This window comes from Mixophyes fleayi, chromosome 4 (assembly GCF_038048845.1).
Source record: "Mixophyes fleayi isolate aMixFle1 chromosome 4, aMixFle1.hap1, whole genome shotgun sequence".
NCBI lineage: Eukaryota > Metazoa > Chordata > Amphibia > Anura > Limnodynastidae > Mixophyes > Mixophyes fleayi.
The window spans coordinates 64453896-64470977 of NC_134405.1; the positions used below are offsets into that span (position 1 = coordinate 64453896).

Below are 17082 nucleotides of genomic sequence, written 5' to 3' on the forward strand. Positions count from 1 at the left end.
GGAGTGATCAGACCAAATCATCGGGTGAATTTGGGCCGCCTGGAGGTTTAACGCAAAGTTGTGGCTGAGCAGGATCATATCAATGCGTGAGTATGAATGGTGTGGTGGGGAGTAATATGTATAGTCCCGAGAGGTCGGTTCTTTCATTCGCCAGGAATCGTAGAGGAGCTGGGATTTCATGAGACTGAGGAGCGACTTAGAGGATAATGGGTCAGAAGTAGTAGCAGGCGCGGCCACAGGGGGGGAACGATCCAAAGCCCGGTTCAAGACAGTATTGAAATCTCCCGCTACTATAAGGTCTCCCTGACGACAACGGGACAACAAAACATCTATTTTGGAAAAAAAGCGAGTCTGATGTTGGTTGGGAGCATAAAAATTAACCAGCGTGCAGAGTTTATTATTTAGTTTACCTATCAAGATGAGGTATCGGCACTCTTTGTCTGCAAGGGAGTCAATGAGTTCGAAAGACAAATGGCGGGCAAATAAAATCGCTACCCCTCGTTTTTTGGTTGAGAGATCGCAAGCATGGCATGAAACGGGGTATGCTTTGGAGTGGAGCTCTGGGTGGGAGTTATGTAGAAAATGTGTCTCTTGTAGAAAAATCAAATCGCCCTTATGAAGTTTTAGGGTAGCGAAAAGCTTACCTCTTTTCTGGGGGCTATTTAGCCCTTTAACATTAAAAGAAAGTACTCTAAGACCCATGTGCAGCGAAAGGGAGAGATATCAGGAGAAGACCTAACACAGGGTGGTCAAATAAGGAGGGGGGGTTTAGGGGGGAGGTGAGGGAGTTAGGGGGGGGGGGAAGTGGTCACTCGGCGAAATAGGCCGGGACTTGTACCGACAATGGGAAAGAAAAATATGCGCTGGAAAAGCACATAGGTCAGCAAAAGAGCCAAGGGCTCTAGGGAGGCGCGGCGCGGCCGCGAGAGGGTACATCACTGGAGGGCAAAGAGCTAGGCTCCAAGTGTGCGCCCCTCTGGGTCACCTGAGACATTGTAAGTATAGCGAAAGTAGCAGAGATACAGGAGTGAAAAAAGAGAGTATGGGGGAAAAGGGGAGTTTAGGGAGAGTGAGGTAGTCCCAAGGGAGAGTAAAAGGTAGGAGATACGATTCTGAGGACGGGAAGGTATGGCGTCAGGGAGTGGGGGAAGGCCGTTGAGAGGCGTATATGAGAGGGGAAAAAGTAGGATGAGTACTTAGTAAAACAAAAGAGATACCAAATTGGGTGGTGGGAGGTAAACATAGAAAATAATAAAAAAATAAAATAAAATAAGATAAAAAAATATCAGAACTCAACAATTACCTAGAACAACAAACTCTCAGCTTAAGTGTGGTATCTCCGGTTGCAGTTCCACTGTCACCCCAACGTGGGCGTTAAAGGAGTAATGGTCCGGCTAAAACCGGAGGAGTGGCCTAGATGGCCACTGGAGGTGGGGTCCACGAACCAGGGATAGCCAGGAGGAGAGTGAGATAAGTAAAAAAAATAAGTAAATATGCAAAGAATGAATAAAGAAATAGTAAAAAAATAAGTAACTAGAAAGGCTTAACATTGTGTATTATAGCCTAACATGGTGTAAACTGGGGATCCCAGATGCCAGAGGATGCGCCCCCTAGTAGGGGGAGCCGCCAAAAGGAGCCGGGATCCAACAATACAGTTAAAAAGGAACTCCAAACATCAGGAACAGAGCAACAGGTAAGTAATACACACATGATAACCTGTAAAACAGTGCAACTAGGCTCAGTAGGGCTTTCGGGTGACACACCCAAGCAGCGTTAGCATACGGTAGTTTGGAGACAACAACCAATAGGAGCTGACAGAAGTTTCACTGGGAGCAACTCTCAGCAAAAGAACCCTATGGGGGGAGGAATAAAAGTGGAAAAAGATCACCAAATGTAAACCTGGTGTAGCAAGTCAAGTCCCAGAAGGTTCAGTGGATCGCAGAGAGGATGATGACCTCGATGGGATCGTATTCCACTCGGTCCTGGGGGCTTGACGCGTCGACTGTGTAGACGGCCTCTGAGGAAGGGGGGAGGGTTCAGGGAGAACAGGAAAACCTGTGGTAATGCCAAATTTGGGAAGCAGAGCCTGTGCCACAGAGATGGTTCTGGCAATGAGCATAGAGCCTTGGTGCCAGATTAGGAGACGAAAAGGAAAACCCCAGCGATACTTAATTTCCTTTTGGCGGAGAAGTGTAGTAATCGGCTTGAAGTCCCTTCTTTTGGCTAGGGTGAGTGGGGAGAGGTCTTGGAAAATCTGCAGGGTGGCGTTATCGTAGGTGATCGAAGGAAGTCGACGTGCCTCCTGCATGACGGCTTCCTTTGCTGTAAAATAGTGCATTCTAAGGATAACGTCCCTGGGTTGAGTTGGGTCCTGAGAGCGAGGTCTGAGTGCACGATGGGCACGATCCAATAAGAGTTGATCCTCCGGGGTCTGGGGGGAAAGCTGGGTGAAAAGCTTCTTTAGGTAGAGTTCCAAGTGGGCAGACTCGACATGTTCTGGTACTCCCCGAATTCTCATGTTGTTGCGTCTGGCTCTATTGTCTTGGTCCTCTTGGCCTTCTTGTAGTTGAAGAATATCCTGGCGGATTTGGTCCAGATCTGTATTATGTGTTTGCTGGTACGTCACCACCTCTTCGACACGTTGCTCGAGATGGTCTGTTCTGTTCCCAATGGTCGCGATATCCGTCTTTAGTGAGTGGAGGGCCTGCACAGAGGCTTTGACGTCTTTCACCTCTTTGAGGAGGGATAGGAAGTCTCGGCGGGTGATGGGGGAGCAGTCCTCTTCCTCAGACCCCGAATCAGAGTGTTCACCGGATCTAGCTTGGTTCTTTTGCTTGGAAAGATAGGGGAGGAGGTCCCCTCCTGTAGATTTTTTCCCCCCTTTAGGCATTTTGGAGTTGTAAGGCAAGAAGGGAACGGGTGGGGAGGCAGGGGATATGGAGAAAACCCGGTTGTTCCACAGGGTAACAGCTCAGGGACCAAAGGGGCACAAAGGCATAATTAGAACCCAGTCATTTCAGCCCAGCCCCGAACCTGGTATGCAGGCGGAAAGACAACTTAATAAGAAGGAGCTGTAGTCAGAGCCTGTAGCTATTGAAGAAACACTGTATGATAGGAGCTATATCTTGTAATCAAACTCACGATTCTAGTGGAGCGAGCTCAGCACTAGGGAAACGAGACTTTATACACACTTGCAAATGTGATACAGGTTTACTGCTGGCTGGTGCCTCTTACCCTACTCCAGGGTGCGTGTAGCAGGCTTCACTTAAGAGAGAGATGCAGGGGTGTGGAGAAGCGTAGCCGCTGCCTGTGTCTTAGAAATATTGGGAAATTTTGTAGTTCATTCTGCTGGGTAGTACAAGCGGGCACAAGTCTCATGGTAGGAGGTGCAGGGTTAGCCGTGTGCCTCTTACAGTGTATGGGCCAGGGAGGCAGAGCTCCAGCCCCACAGGGAATCGAGACAAATCTGCTGGCAGAGTAGACAGCTTCAGACTGGGTGAGAGGAGATGGGGAAGTTTTGCAGTGCTGGTGGTCTGAGGTCTTTGCCCACAGCTCCTCTAGAAGTCCTAACAGTGAGGCAGAGGTGCCCTCCAGGCAGACTCCACGTGTGGCAAGCGGAGGTGGGGAAGGTGCAGCGGGTTCAGCTCTCACCTGGGTCAGAAGTCCTGGCCATCTTCGCCGGAAGCGCCGCGGCGATACCGGAAGTGAGGGGTCCGCGGGGAGGCTGAAACTTTAGTCCGGGGCCTCAACCGGAAGTAGGCCGCTAAGTTCAGCCGATCGAGCCAGCGGCTAGACACAGGAGGCTGGGGGTCTGGATGCAGAACCGCCACTGAGAGGGCAGCGGATCCAGCTCTGAAAGGGCCCCCCGGGTCAGGATGTCCAGCTGTCTAGAGGAGGGCTCAAAGTTGGTCTCCCGAGGTCCCAGCCGGTAAGTCGGGTGTCGGGTGGAAGCTGGCAGGCACCGCAAACAGGGGGCTATGTGGAGATGGGGTATATGACCCGTGTAGCCCAAAGATTAGCGGGATTAGGGTCTCGGTGAGAGAGGAGCTCGGAGATGTGCGTCCGGTCAGTATGGCGTCCTAGCCACGCCCCCCTTATTATTTTTTTTAATATAATAGTTATTAATACATTTTGTTAGCCTCTGGTCTCCTGTTTTAAAATACTTTAATTTATCTTCTAGTCTTAATTTTTTTTTTGTAAATCTCTTTTTTATTGAAAGATTGAACAGCTTTTAAAAACATATCTATTTTGCATAGAACAATGCATTAAAGATATTCAAAAATATTACGTAAAGACACATATACATGAACACAATTCAACAGTAGTTCAGCATAAAAATAAAGTACCATTTAGTATTCAATAATACATCATGTAGGGATGGGGGAAAGACAAAGAGGGATAGAGAGAGGGAGAGAAAGGTAGAGCGGGAGGGGGGGAGAGAGTAAGGGGGGTTCATTTATTCCACTGAGAATAAAGTGGTGAATCCTTGAATTCGAGCCACTCAAACCATATGTAATGATATTCCCTGTATTTGTCCTTTGAGGAATAGAGTATGTCGTCCATTATTCTATAGGATTCTATTCGGGCAAACCACTCTCTAATGGTAGGGATATTCGGGGATCTCCAATGTACTGGAATCACGGCCTTTGCTGCGTTGCTAAGGTTTTTAATTGTTGATTTTTTGTATTTAGAGATTGTCATTTTATTATAATTCAATAACCAGTATTTGGGGCAATTAGGTGGCTCAACGCCCGTAATTTCTTTAGTAATTAGAAGGACTGCATCCCAAAAAGTTCTAAGAGCTATGCATTCCCACCATACATGTAACGGAGTGCCCGGCGCCGACATACATCGCCAGCACACGTTCGACATCCCAGGAACCATCCTAGCCAGCAAGCTAGGACATCTATACCATCTAGTCATCACCTTATACTGTGTTTCCACCACCCGTATACTGACCGAGCTCGACTGGGTGCGTAAGAAGATATCTTTCCAATCTTGTTCAGATATCGAGCAAGTCAGCTCCCTCTCCCAGTGTCGTATGAAGGTGGGTTGTTTATTAAAGGTGTTTTCAATGAGATTACTATAGATGAGAGATAGAGTATGTCTAGGATATAGCGGAGAGGTACATAAAGATTCAAACTGTGTAAGCGGCCGCCCCACAGACTCCCGTACCTCCAAGGATCCGAGAAAATGGCGGAGCTGTATGTATCTCCAAATCTCCGCATTCGGAAGTTTCCATTTAGATTGGAGATTCTAGTCTTAATTTGATGGAATTTATTAGTACAGATTGTAAGAAAAGGAACAATGTTCTCTGTGGAACTATTTTCTGTTATAGTCATAAGTTTTTCTTTTTCTTTGTTTTTTTTATCTTTTTTCCCTGAAACGCACACCTCTATCGAGAATAATAGCATGTTCAGAGGTCTTCTTTAATAAGTGGGCAGAATTTCCCCCTTGTTCAAAATTCTTCAACAGAATATCTGTTTGGTCTTTTGAACTCACCATCTCTCCCAATTCTTCGGGATATTGCCTGTTAGTGTAATATAGATCGCTATTTGCATCTACTGGTTTATTATAATTACAGGAGACAACTTTCTCCCTATGAGCGGAGATTGATTGTGTTAAAATCGAAACAATTAAATAAACCAGTAAAATATTAGTAACTAAATTTACTGCAGTGAAACAGGTAATGAGACTTTAGCATTTACTACTAACACTGTCCAGCTACATCTCTATGATATCATGGGGCAAAGTATTTACACTTGTATGCTTGACATACGTCTGCCACAAATGCTACTGTTTTTGAACTAAATGCATCCTGAGAAGCATGTGATTGAATATATATACTTAAGTAAGCTATTTCTTCAGTGCACCTTTTTCTATGTACGTTTGGTGCGCAAATATATCTGAACCTATTCAAGTGCCATTATAAGATTAGTAGATTGTTGTCTCCAGAAGACCCGAATAACTCAACACCAGTCACAAGGTTTTTCATTATTGTCCAATCTATGCTCAGCCTTTGTTGACCTATAATTTTCCCGCTCACTCTCTTGTCTTATCAAGTTGAGGTGGAGGTCCACCTACAGTCCCCACTAACGTTATATTAAAATTTGGTTAAAAAGGCAGTGTGGACTGCATCGAAAATCAGGAAATTTTCAAATAAATACATTCCCTGCACCCTTATTCTCATTATATCATTCTGTCCTGTAAGGACGATTCTTTTGTGTGCATATTATTGTATCTGTAGTTAAGAGATCTGTCTGAGTGCTCCCACAATCATGAGCAAGTATTTGCATATCTTAAAAAATGCCATCTGTGTGAATGTATGTGCAGCCTTTAAAAGGTGATACAAATATGTAGTAATAGAGCTAAATGGGCTGTGCGTGTTTGTATATGTTTTTCTTTCATGATTGATTTCCAGGCAACCTAATAGAATTAGGCTCTCAATGGCAAGATTATCCTGAAACCGGTTGTATAAAACCTCATTAAAAATTGAGGAACAAACTTTGTATATTAGTAAATAAGGTAAAGTGAATGTTATACTCTTGTTTATCTCTTTATTTTACAGTTGTAAATGGATCAGATAATTTAATGGATTCACAAAGCCAGATCCTGCCGCCAGCTTTGCCGTTAAATATTAATCAGGACCCTAGCACAAGTGGGGTAAGCAGAACGACAAACCGGCCCAAAAAAGTGACATTTTCTAAACCACAAAAGAAACGGAAATTGAGATCAAATATAGAGACTTCTTCAGCAAACAGTCTGTCATATTTGGATGAAAGCAACAGGAAGAAAACTCCAAAGTCCCTTCGGTTGATCAGTGAATTTCAAAAACATACATGTAAGCTAGTCAAAATGAAGCCCATTGGTCAGAATCCATCAAAGAATAATACACACAATAGAATACCGGACTTTCTACCACGAAAATCAACAAAACAGTGTGGTATCTCTCAGTCCAATCAAAGGCCATATATGTGCAATGGAAGAAAACACAAAAATGGCATTTTCAGTAGGAAATTTCAGTCTAGTATAAAAAAATATAAACGCCTCCGGAAAAGAAAACAGTCACAAATTAACAAGAAAGATCTTTCTGGACAAGAGGTTAGCATTTTACACAATTCACCAAGAAGACACAAATGCTTAAGGGTAATGTTACATTGGAGTTGAGAGCTGTATTTTGAATTTCTGAAAGAATGACAAATGTAAAAAAAATAAAAAAAAAATAATTATGTTATGAAAGATATATAATCAAAGTGGTGTTTGTTAGTGTTGGTACTTCAGAATATTGTTTGGGCATGTGGACAATAGTCTACTGATGGCAGGCAACAGATGGCCAAGGGCTAATATGCGAAACTCAAGCTGTAGTATTTTTCCCTTTTGCCATGAAAGTGCCAGCGTGTTTTATGTAACCTGTTCTGTAGTGGGGTTATGGTTTCCTTTTTACTCATTGACCAGTTGCACCAGTCAATTATGCATTAAAGAGGTTGACTTTTAGATTATAAACCTACGTAAAATACTGACCACATGGCCTCGTGAATATAGCTATTTGGTAGGGTCCCTTCCATAGTAACCACACAGTTCTGTAAAGTCAGATGGAGGAAATTGCTGTTTATAACATGACAGTCGCTGCAGGAGCACTGTCATATGCCGGGCGTTCGGCTTCTCCGTCCGAAAGCCGGCTCACTTACCAGCCTGCCAATGACTGCTCCTTGCAGCTCCTTACCAGCCTGCCAATGACTGCTCCTTGCAGCTCCTGATGGTCACCATATTCCGCATTGGGTCTGCGCATGCGTAGACCAAATTGCATTTTTTCCTCTGCCGGACGCTCATTTGCCTCTGTCAGCCTCCCATTATAAAAGGCACTTCCTCCTGCTAATCTGTGCTTGTTCTTTGGGTTACCTACCTGTTGGATGCTGGACGTATCTCCTGTGGCTCTCCTCCATTCCAGTGGTATTCTGCAGTCCGCAGACTAGTACACCTTTCCACCATTCCAGCTGTATTATCCTGCAGTCTGCAGGCTATTGCACCTATCAGCTTCCACCATTCAAGTGGTATTATCTTGTAGTCTGCAGTCTATTGCACCTACCAGCTTCCACCTTTCCAGTGGTATTACTCCTGCAGTCCGCAGGCGTTGCACCTACCTGTCCTCACCATTCAAGTGATATTGTCCTGCAGTCCGCAGGCTATTACACCTCTCCACCATTCCAGTGGTATTGTTCTGCAATCTCCAGGCTATTGTGTTTAGCAGCTCTCAATCATTCCAGCTTGCTCCTACTCTCTCCAGTAGGAGTGGATTGTCCACTCTGGACTTTAAACATGCAACTTAGAATGCATATTGTTGCTTCGGTATTGTGCAATGGTGCCTTTAAGTCAACAAATCCTTCTCTAGATATAAATGGTATGTGTTTGAGTGACCAAGGACTCTCTCCTACTCTGTGCTCCTTCAAATGTGCACTCAAAACTTACCTCTTCCTCAAAGCCTACCAACCATCTACTTAACCCCCATCTCCTCCCTTTAGCTCGTCCTCCCTTCTCTCCTCTTGCCTCAACTGGCTCCTCTTGTGCCTGGTCTGTTTACCCTCCCTTAGGATGTAAGCTCGTATGAGCAGGGCCCCCTCCCCTCCTGTCTCCATACCTGTTCTTCCGCTCCGTCTTTACTGCATATGACTAGCCGGAGTTTCTGAAGTATTGGTACTTTTTGTTCATTGTTCTGTATGGTTTCACCCTGTATAGTCTACTGTTAATACTGTGTGCGGCGCTGCGGATACCTTGTGGCTTCTAACAAATAAATGATAATAATAATAATAATAATAATAATAATAATAAAACTCTTAAAATTAAGCTGAGTGGGGCAACTTATTGAAAACTTGAAAAATTAGAGTATTCTTTGGTAACTTTCCTGGGATTCCTCCCAAACTTCGCTAATTGCTAAGTTCACAAACATGGAAGTGGTTATCTCACATGATTATTTTTTTATATGCTATAATCAAGGAGGAACTCTATGGCCACAGAATATAAGTCAGGGTCCTTGTGGTGCACAAGGGGTTACTGATACATAGAAAATCCCCTCTCGATAAGACTAGGGGAGAAGGAGCTGTAAATGAAACAAAAATATTAGGAAATTAAATATATGTACTGTAAAGTAAAAAGTAAAAAACATAAAAAAGCCAAAACATACAGCAGCAGCCTTGCTTCCCTGTATATAGCCAGAATATAGTTTTATTTTTAAGCTTTTTTTTTTTTTTTAACAAATTGTGAGGTATTATGCCTGTGATGATATCCAAGGGAATGGGATATTCCAAGATCTATTTTCTGCTGGTATCCCCTCAGTTTTCTCTGTGAGGTTATCTGGCCCACCTTTTATTAGTGGCTAGGGAATAGAGGGACTGAATGTTAACGTGTAGTAGGATTCTTAGCTCACACTGAGACTAGTGAAACATAAAATATGTTTATTTTACCTCTAGAAGGTTCAAATCAACTAGAACATCAGTCTCACTGAAATAACTAGCATAAAAGAGCAATGCAAAAGGGACTCAAACTTGTAAAGAGCATAGAGTGGCAGTCCAATAGAAGTTTGCATACGTCCTTGGGTTTGTATCCCCACATTGCTGCTAATAACAGGCAGTACCAGGCTCTAAAGTCTTTCCACTCTTGTTACTCCGATAGGTATGGTTGGACAGCAACCAAATGTTACTTGCTGTGGAGCTATCCACAATTCTCCTCGCATAGATCAGTCATACAGGACCATCATCTTACCCAACACAAATCTCTGATGTGTCTGTGACGGAGACCTGAGGACAATAAGATAGCTAATGCAGACAACCATAATAAGGTAGTGGGGCTATGTTCTTGCTTGCACAGGTGTGTTTAGGTCTATTGTGGATTTGTATTTTTACTGTGCAGGGGAACATAGGAACATTGCAAAGGTGCTGGTCAGTAGGTTGGCATACATTATAAAGCTGTTTGGAATATACTTTGGACTAATTGGAGTAAAGATTACATGATAAATACATTTCTTGCTTTATATCTTGTGCAATTGTGCTTCCAGTTGGACTTGACCTTTATTGACGTGGGCCCTTTTTTTAGTCCTTAGTCTTCAAAGCACTGTTCTTTACGGGAGTTGGCCTTAAATTCTGGGCCAATTAGGTTGCTTCTTAGCTTGGTGAGGTGTAAAATGACTGAAAGTACAACCTATATGTGTTGCTGTGAGGATTTTTTGTGAATGATCCCTGATCCCTGATGTGTCCTGTGCTGGGGTGATCCAATACCACTGTGTGTATTTCCTTAGGGTTCTTCAGTTTTCTCCCAGTGTTCAAAAATATACTGGTAGCTTATTTTGCTTCTGAGAAAATTGACCTTAGTGTTTGTTTGCTTATTAGAGAATTTAGACTGTAAACTCCAATTGGGCAGGGATTGATGTGTATCATTATATTATCTGTAAGTGCAGAATAATATGGTGACACTGTATATATAAACAATAATAACTGCCACATACAGTAGACTGTAGTTTCTTAAGGATCCACACTAGTGCTAGACATACTTTTTCTATGGTGGCATAGGCTACCTCTCTTTCTCAGCTTGCAGTACAAATTAATCATAATGCTGTCCCCCTCCATTCTCCCACCTGGCTCGGTATGGTTCTCATACTCGCCAATTGTATATAAATCTAAATGGATGGAATCAAGTGGACCCCTGCAGCATTCCCTGTAAGCTTATGGGAGCTACGTTATCCCTCCTAGCCTCTCAAATTGGAATTGACAGAGCAACTCATAGGGTCTGCTGGTTTGAGCATGGTAAGGGACAATTCTAGGTGATTGCACAGGTTCGCTACAAAACTAGGTCCCTTAGTTCACCATGCTGAATATATCCATAAGAGTGTTGAGAATGTGTTCAGCTTTAGTGGCGAATAAAGGATTAGCCTCTGGATTTTAGGTGGCAAAATGTACAAATGTTAGGCTGTACCACTTCCTTTTTCAGCTGAACTCTGGACAGGAGGCCTATACTATAAATGCTCACTCAATGGAAGGGTTCTTCCGTTAGATATGGCTTCTCGGGACACTTTTTCTGGAGGTTTTCCTGTTCTCTGGCCCACCACAGGAGTCTCTGTGTATTTCCACATCTTGAGTAATGCCAGGACAGAAGGCATTTCTTAACAACCTGGTTACCATTTTGGCTGGAAAAGTGTTTCCACTAGCGACAAAAGTTGTTCTCTACCTCGCGGGACCAGTAATTGTCGAGTGGCTGTCCTATGGATATTTTGCTACTATTATATCGTACAGTACACCCATATCCCTTTAACCTTGTAGTCCACCCAAGCAGGTACAACAATCTATTGCAATCCAATTATTCGTATTTTCATATTCAATTTAGATTAATGGGTCGATCTCTAAACTGAATGTATTAGTAGTATAACGGAGTGTTGTAACAGAACGACAACGCTGATGCGCGTTTCGCTAGTTCGCTTTTCCAAGGTAAACCAGAGGGTCCCCATAAGAGAAATCTTTTAGCTTTTACTCTAAATCACACCCATAAAGTATAAAATGATAATCAAAACATTTAGTTTTTAATATTTTATTTAATTTTGACCATAAGCATATATTATTTCTACTTGTCACCTGTAAGCTGACATTGCAAATTTGTTTTTCACAGGATTCAGAATTGCAAACTGAGGAACATAGAGACACAAGTGATGAATTGATTCTTCATCCCAGTAGACCAGGTAATCTCATATTTTATTCCAGACTAGGGGCCTGATTCATGAAGAAACTTAAATTAAGAAGTTTCTTATTTAAGTCTCCTGGACAAAATAATGTTACAATGCAAGGGGTGAAAATTAGTTTTCTGTTTTGCACATAAGTTAAATACTGTCATGGTTAAATACAGGAATACAGCTAGGAGCCACAAATATGGTGAAAAACACTCTATGTTTATTTGCAGAAGTGTACAAATAGCAGGTAATCATGAGTTTGTAGTAAATACCAGGTGCAAAGCTGATGCAGGAAGCAGGAGGTAATATGAACTTGCAGAAAACACCAGGTACACAGCTGATGCAGGGAAGCAGGAGGTATGGAGAGCTCCTGAGCAGCAAATAACCAGAAGAATATCAGAATGCAGGAACAACAAGTAGGAACAGGATGTGACAACAATAACCAGCCATGTGTGCTGGGAGGGACAGGTAAATAGGGAAAACACCCAGGTGCAAGGAATAATTAGTGCAGCAAGGTTAACTCCTAAAAGACATGAAGCAGGCACAGTAGCAGCACCTCTGGTGATCAGAGGTACTGCTGCAAACACACAATAATAAAGTCTAATAGTCCCGGAGGCAGGAGCTGCCAATACAAAGCAGCAAGCTGCAGGCAGATCGTGACAAATACTGTCTGTTTTTTCATGTAGCACACAAATATCAACTTTAAATTTCAGTGTGCAAATAAGCTATCAAGTATTTGTGTGAAAATTAGTATTCTGTCTTGCACATAAGTTAAATACTGACTGTTTTTTCATGTAGCGCACACAAATACTTGATAGCTTATTTGTACACTGACAGTTGATATTTGTGTGCTACATGAAAAAACAGTCAGTATTTAACTTATGTGCAAAACAGAAAACTAATGTTCACCCCTTGCATTGTAACATGGTTTTGTCCAGGAGACTTAAATAAGAAACTTCTTAATTTAAGTTCTTTATTGAATCAGGCCCCTAAATATTTTTCTAGATACTCTCAGCTCTTTCTCACACCAGTTGTTTTGTTTCTTCCTTTATATAGGGAATACAATGATCAAGGGCATCAGAGCTACATTTTACCAGGGAAATTAGTTGATTTGCTCAGCTCTAGTGCAGATGATGGTTGTTTTTGAAATGTGACATCAGAGCAGACAAACATAATGGGGCTGATGCTGAGTTGGAAGCTTTTGTATCTAATAATGCAGGTGTAAATTGTGGTCACAGAAAACATACAGTTACACATATATGTTGAGTGCACGTTTGTTAAGATTCGTATCCCTCCTCCTCTCTAAAAGAAACCTTTTTTGCCAGCACAAAGAGCCTGGACTGGTAGTGGCAAAATCGAGGGGGACAAACAGTGTGGGCACTGGGGGAACTGAGCCGGCACAAAAAAATTGCATCCCCTTTCCCCTCAGAACTGCTCCACACAACATCGCTTGTCAATGTTTATATTACAGTAATATAGTTTTTATAGGTGCACAACAGGTTTCTGAGGATTGTAGTTCAAGAATTTCCAGCATGCTGTGGCAGCCAACACATATAAACCCTCCATACTCCGGCAAAGAGAATTTGGAGGAGCCCTAGTGCTTGCAGCTCAGGGATGTTATCTTCTAGGATTGGGCTACGCCTTTTGCTAAATAAAATCAGCACAGATCTTTGGATCTCAGGCACTGGCAAAAGAGGACAGGCATGTATGTGGTCCCTGCCGGTCAGCATCATTCGCCTTTACACGATCACACTCTTACTGCACTCAGAATGTGTTTCTCTCTGCGTCATAAGGAGACACAGATGTCTGATGCTACCATTTGGACGTATGTGTGCAATATTTTGCGTGGGCATGCACAGTGCAAATTAACATATTTTGTGCTAATAAAACAATCGTTCACCCAATTTAGCATCATCCCCAATGTTTGTGTTATAGTGAAGAGTCATTGATCCATTACAGGATGTTAGTAAATAATTCCAGGCGATACTGTTACAAACTTACCTGCTCCCCGCCGCTCCGTCCGGATGCCGCACTTCCGGGTTCAGCGGTCACATGACCGCAACTCAGATGCGGGGATTTTGAATCCCTGTCAGTATAAAAATCTCACTCTGACACTCGCTGAGTGTCAGAGCAACACTTACCTGTTCCTGGCTCCTGTGCTTCGTGGATTGCTGTGTCACCGGGGAGATCGTTAGACTCCGCACCTCAGGTAAGCCAGTGCTAATCAAGATTAGTAGTAGTAATCCAGTATCTGTTACAGATACAAGGTGGATACAGATACTTTCAGATCTGCATTTGACAAAACAATTCTGTAGGTGGACCCTGCTTCTTCCACTATTTAACTCAGTATGTGATGTCCAAATTAAAGCCATTCCTTACATTACAACATCATCATCATCATCATCATCATTTATTTATATAGCGCCAACATATTCCGTAGCGCTTTACAATTGGGGACAAACGTAATAAACTAATAAACAAACTGGGTAAAACAGACAAAGAGGTGAGAAGGCCCTGCTCGCAAGCTTACAATCTATGGGACAATGGGAGATTGACACATGAGGTTAAGTATACATTTTGCATCTTGGCCCAGCCAGACTGCAAAGGTAGGGTGACTCATAAGCTAAATGATCCTGTCACACAACAATGTTGGTCCGGGGGTAGTTGTCTTGTGTGAAATTGTGTAACAGGCTAAAGGTAGTGAGGTTAAGATGGTGGTTGAGGAATATTATAAGCTTGTCTGAATAGGTAGGTTTTCAGAGAACGCTTGAAAGTTTGTAGAACAGAGGAGAGTCTTATTGTGCGAGGGAGAGAGTTCCATAGAGTGGGTGCAGCCCGAAAAAAGTCCTGTAACCGGGAATGGGAGGATGTAATGAGGGTGGATGAGAGACGCAGATCTTTTGCAGAACGGAGTTGCCGAGTTGGGAGATATTTTGAGACAAGAGAGGAGATGTATGTTGGTGCAGCTTTGTTGATGGCCTTGTAGGTTAGTAAAAGTATTTTATATTGGATTCGGTAGAAGACAGGCAGCCAGTGTAGAGACATACAGAGTGATTCAACAGAGGAATAGCTATTTGCAAGGAAAATCAGTCTTGCCGAAGCATGCAAAATAGATTTTAGGGGTTTGAGTCTGTTTTTGGGAAGACCAGTAAGGAGGGAATTGCAATAGTCAATGCGGGAGATGATTAGTGCATGAATTAAGGTTTTAGCAGTGTCTTGTGTGAGATATGTGCGGATTCTGGAAATGTTCTTTAGATGTATGTAACATGATTTAGATATAGAGTCAATGTGGGGAACAAAGGATAGGCGTGAATCAAGGATTACACCTAGGCAGCGAGCTTGTGGGGTGGGATTTATGGTCATGTTATCAACAGAGATAGAAATGTCAGGTATGCTCTTGTTGGCGGGTGGGAATATTATTAACTCTGTTTTAGAAAGATTAAGTTTGAGTTGACGAGAGGACATCCAAGATGAAATGGCAGAAAGACAGTCAGTTACACGGGACAACACAGATGTCGAGATATCAGGAGAGGATAGATAGATTTGGGTATCATCCGCATAGAGATGATACTGAAAGCCAAAGGAACTTATTAGATTTCCAAGAGAAGCGGTATAGATAGAGAACAGAAGAGGACCTAGCACCGAGCCTTGTGGTACTCCAACTGATAGGGGAAGCGGAGCAGAGGTGGCTCCAGAGAAATTAACAGTGAAAGAGCGATTAGAGAGGTAAGATGAGAACCAGGATAGAACTGTGTCTTGAAGACCTAGGGATTGCAGCGTTTGTATGAGAAGAGAGTGGTCAACGGTGTCAAATGCAGCCGAGAGATCAAGGAGAATTAGGAGAGAGTAATGGCGTTCAGTCTTAGCAGTGATCAGATCATTAACAACCTTGGTCAGCGCAGTCTCTGTGGAGTGTTGAGAACGAAAGCCAGACTGAAGAGGATCCAACAGGTTGTTTGTGGAAAGAAAGCGTGTGAGGCGAGTGTAGGCAAGTCTCTCTAGAAGCTTGGAGGGGCAAGGGAGCTGAGAGATGGGACGGTAATTTGAGAGAGAGTTTGGGTCGGAGTTTTGTTTTTTTAGAATAGGAGTAATCACTGCATGCTTGTATAGTGATGGAAAGATGCCAGTAGAGAGTGAGAGATTACAGATTTGAGTTAGAGGTGAAATGAGCACAGAAGACAGGGATCTACCAATTTGAGAGGGAATAGGATCAAGAGGACAGGAGGTAGAGTAGGAAGATAAGAAGAGCGTAGAAATTTCCTCTTCATTTGTGGGGTCAAATGAAGAAAGGGTGTCAGAGGGTAGTGGGAAGGAAATGAGCTGATGGCTTGTTGAGGAAGAGGATACCATTTCTAGTCTGATCTTGTCAATCTTGTCCTTGAAGTAGGAAGCAAGATCCTGAGCACTGATAGTAGATGGAGGGTTCGGGGTGGGAGGATTGAGAAGATGATTAAATGTATTGAAAAGGCGTTTGGGGTTAGAAGCCTGAGCATAGATAAGAGATTGAAAGTATGTTTGTTTTGCAGTGTCCAGAGCATTTCGATAGGAGTGGTAGACAGAAGTATATGTGAAGAAGTCATTAGAGCTTCGAGATTTACGCCAGTGACGTTCTGCTTTACGGGACAGTTTTTGAAGATTTCGTGTTGCTTTGGTGTGCCACGGTTGACATCGAAGTCGACGTGTAGTATGAAGTGTCGCTGGAGCCACTTGATCAAGGGCCGTTGCTAAGGTTAGGTGAAAATGAGGTACTGCCATCTCAGGGGATGAGAATGTAGAGATAGGGGAGAGAAGGCGTTGGAGAGAGGTGGAAAATTGTTGAAGATTAATAGAATTAAGATTTCTACGAGTATGAGGAGGCTTGGTTGAGTTAGACAGTAGAGAGGTTAGAGCAGTGGGGGTGAGAGTGTAGCTGATAAGGTGATGATCCGAGAGGGGGAAGGGTGTATTAATAAAATTAGAAACTGAGCATAGTCTAGAGAAAACAAGATCAAGGCAGTGGCCATCCTTATGAGTAGATGATTCAATCCACTGGGAGAGGTCAAGTGAGGATGTTAGAGAGAGTAGTTTGGAAGCAGCTTTGGAAGGTGGGTTATCAATGGGGATGTTGAAGTCACCCATGATGATTGTGGGGATGTCTGAAGATAAGAAGTGAGGGAGCCATGCAGAGAAATCCTCAATAAATTGTTGGTGTGCTCCAGGGGGACGATAGATCACCGCAACACGTAGAGAGAATGGATTAAAAATGCGAATAGCATGTACTTCAAAAGATGTGAACGTGAGTGATGGGACATTTGGTAGAACTGTGTATGTGCACTGTGGGGAGAGAAGTAGTCCAACCCCACCTCCTTGTCTGCCTTCAGGTCTGGAGGTGTGGG

At 43.1% G+C, this 17082-nt stretch overlaps 1 protein-coding gene across 9 annotated transcripts in view; it reads left to right on the forward strand.

Moving 5' to 3' along the window:
- SEMA4C (semaphorin 4C) overlaps positions 1-17082 on the forward strand; it is a 465016-nt gene that overhangs the window by 111723 nt on the left and 336211 nt on the right. For 5 of the 9 annotated variants that reach the window (XM_075207325.1, XM_075207330.1, XM_075207327.1 and 2 more), the window contains one exon: positions 11650-11719. Coding sequence is in view for 4 of the 9 variants with exons in the window: in XM_075207321.1 (XP_075063422.1) it covers positions 6592-7146; positions 11650-11719 (625 nt within the window). In the remaining 5 variants the exon portion in view is untranslated. Of the gene's footprint in view, positions 1-6573; positions 7147-11649; positions 11720-17082 lie in introns of those variants that run through there. The other 4 variants (XM_075207321.1, XM_075207323.1, XM_075207322.1 and 1 more) reach the window with 3 other exon arrangements.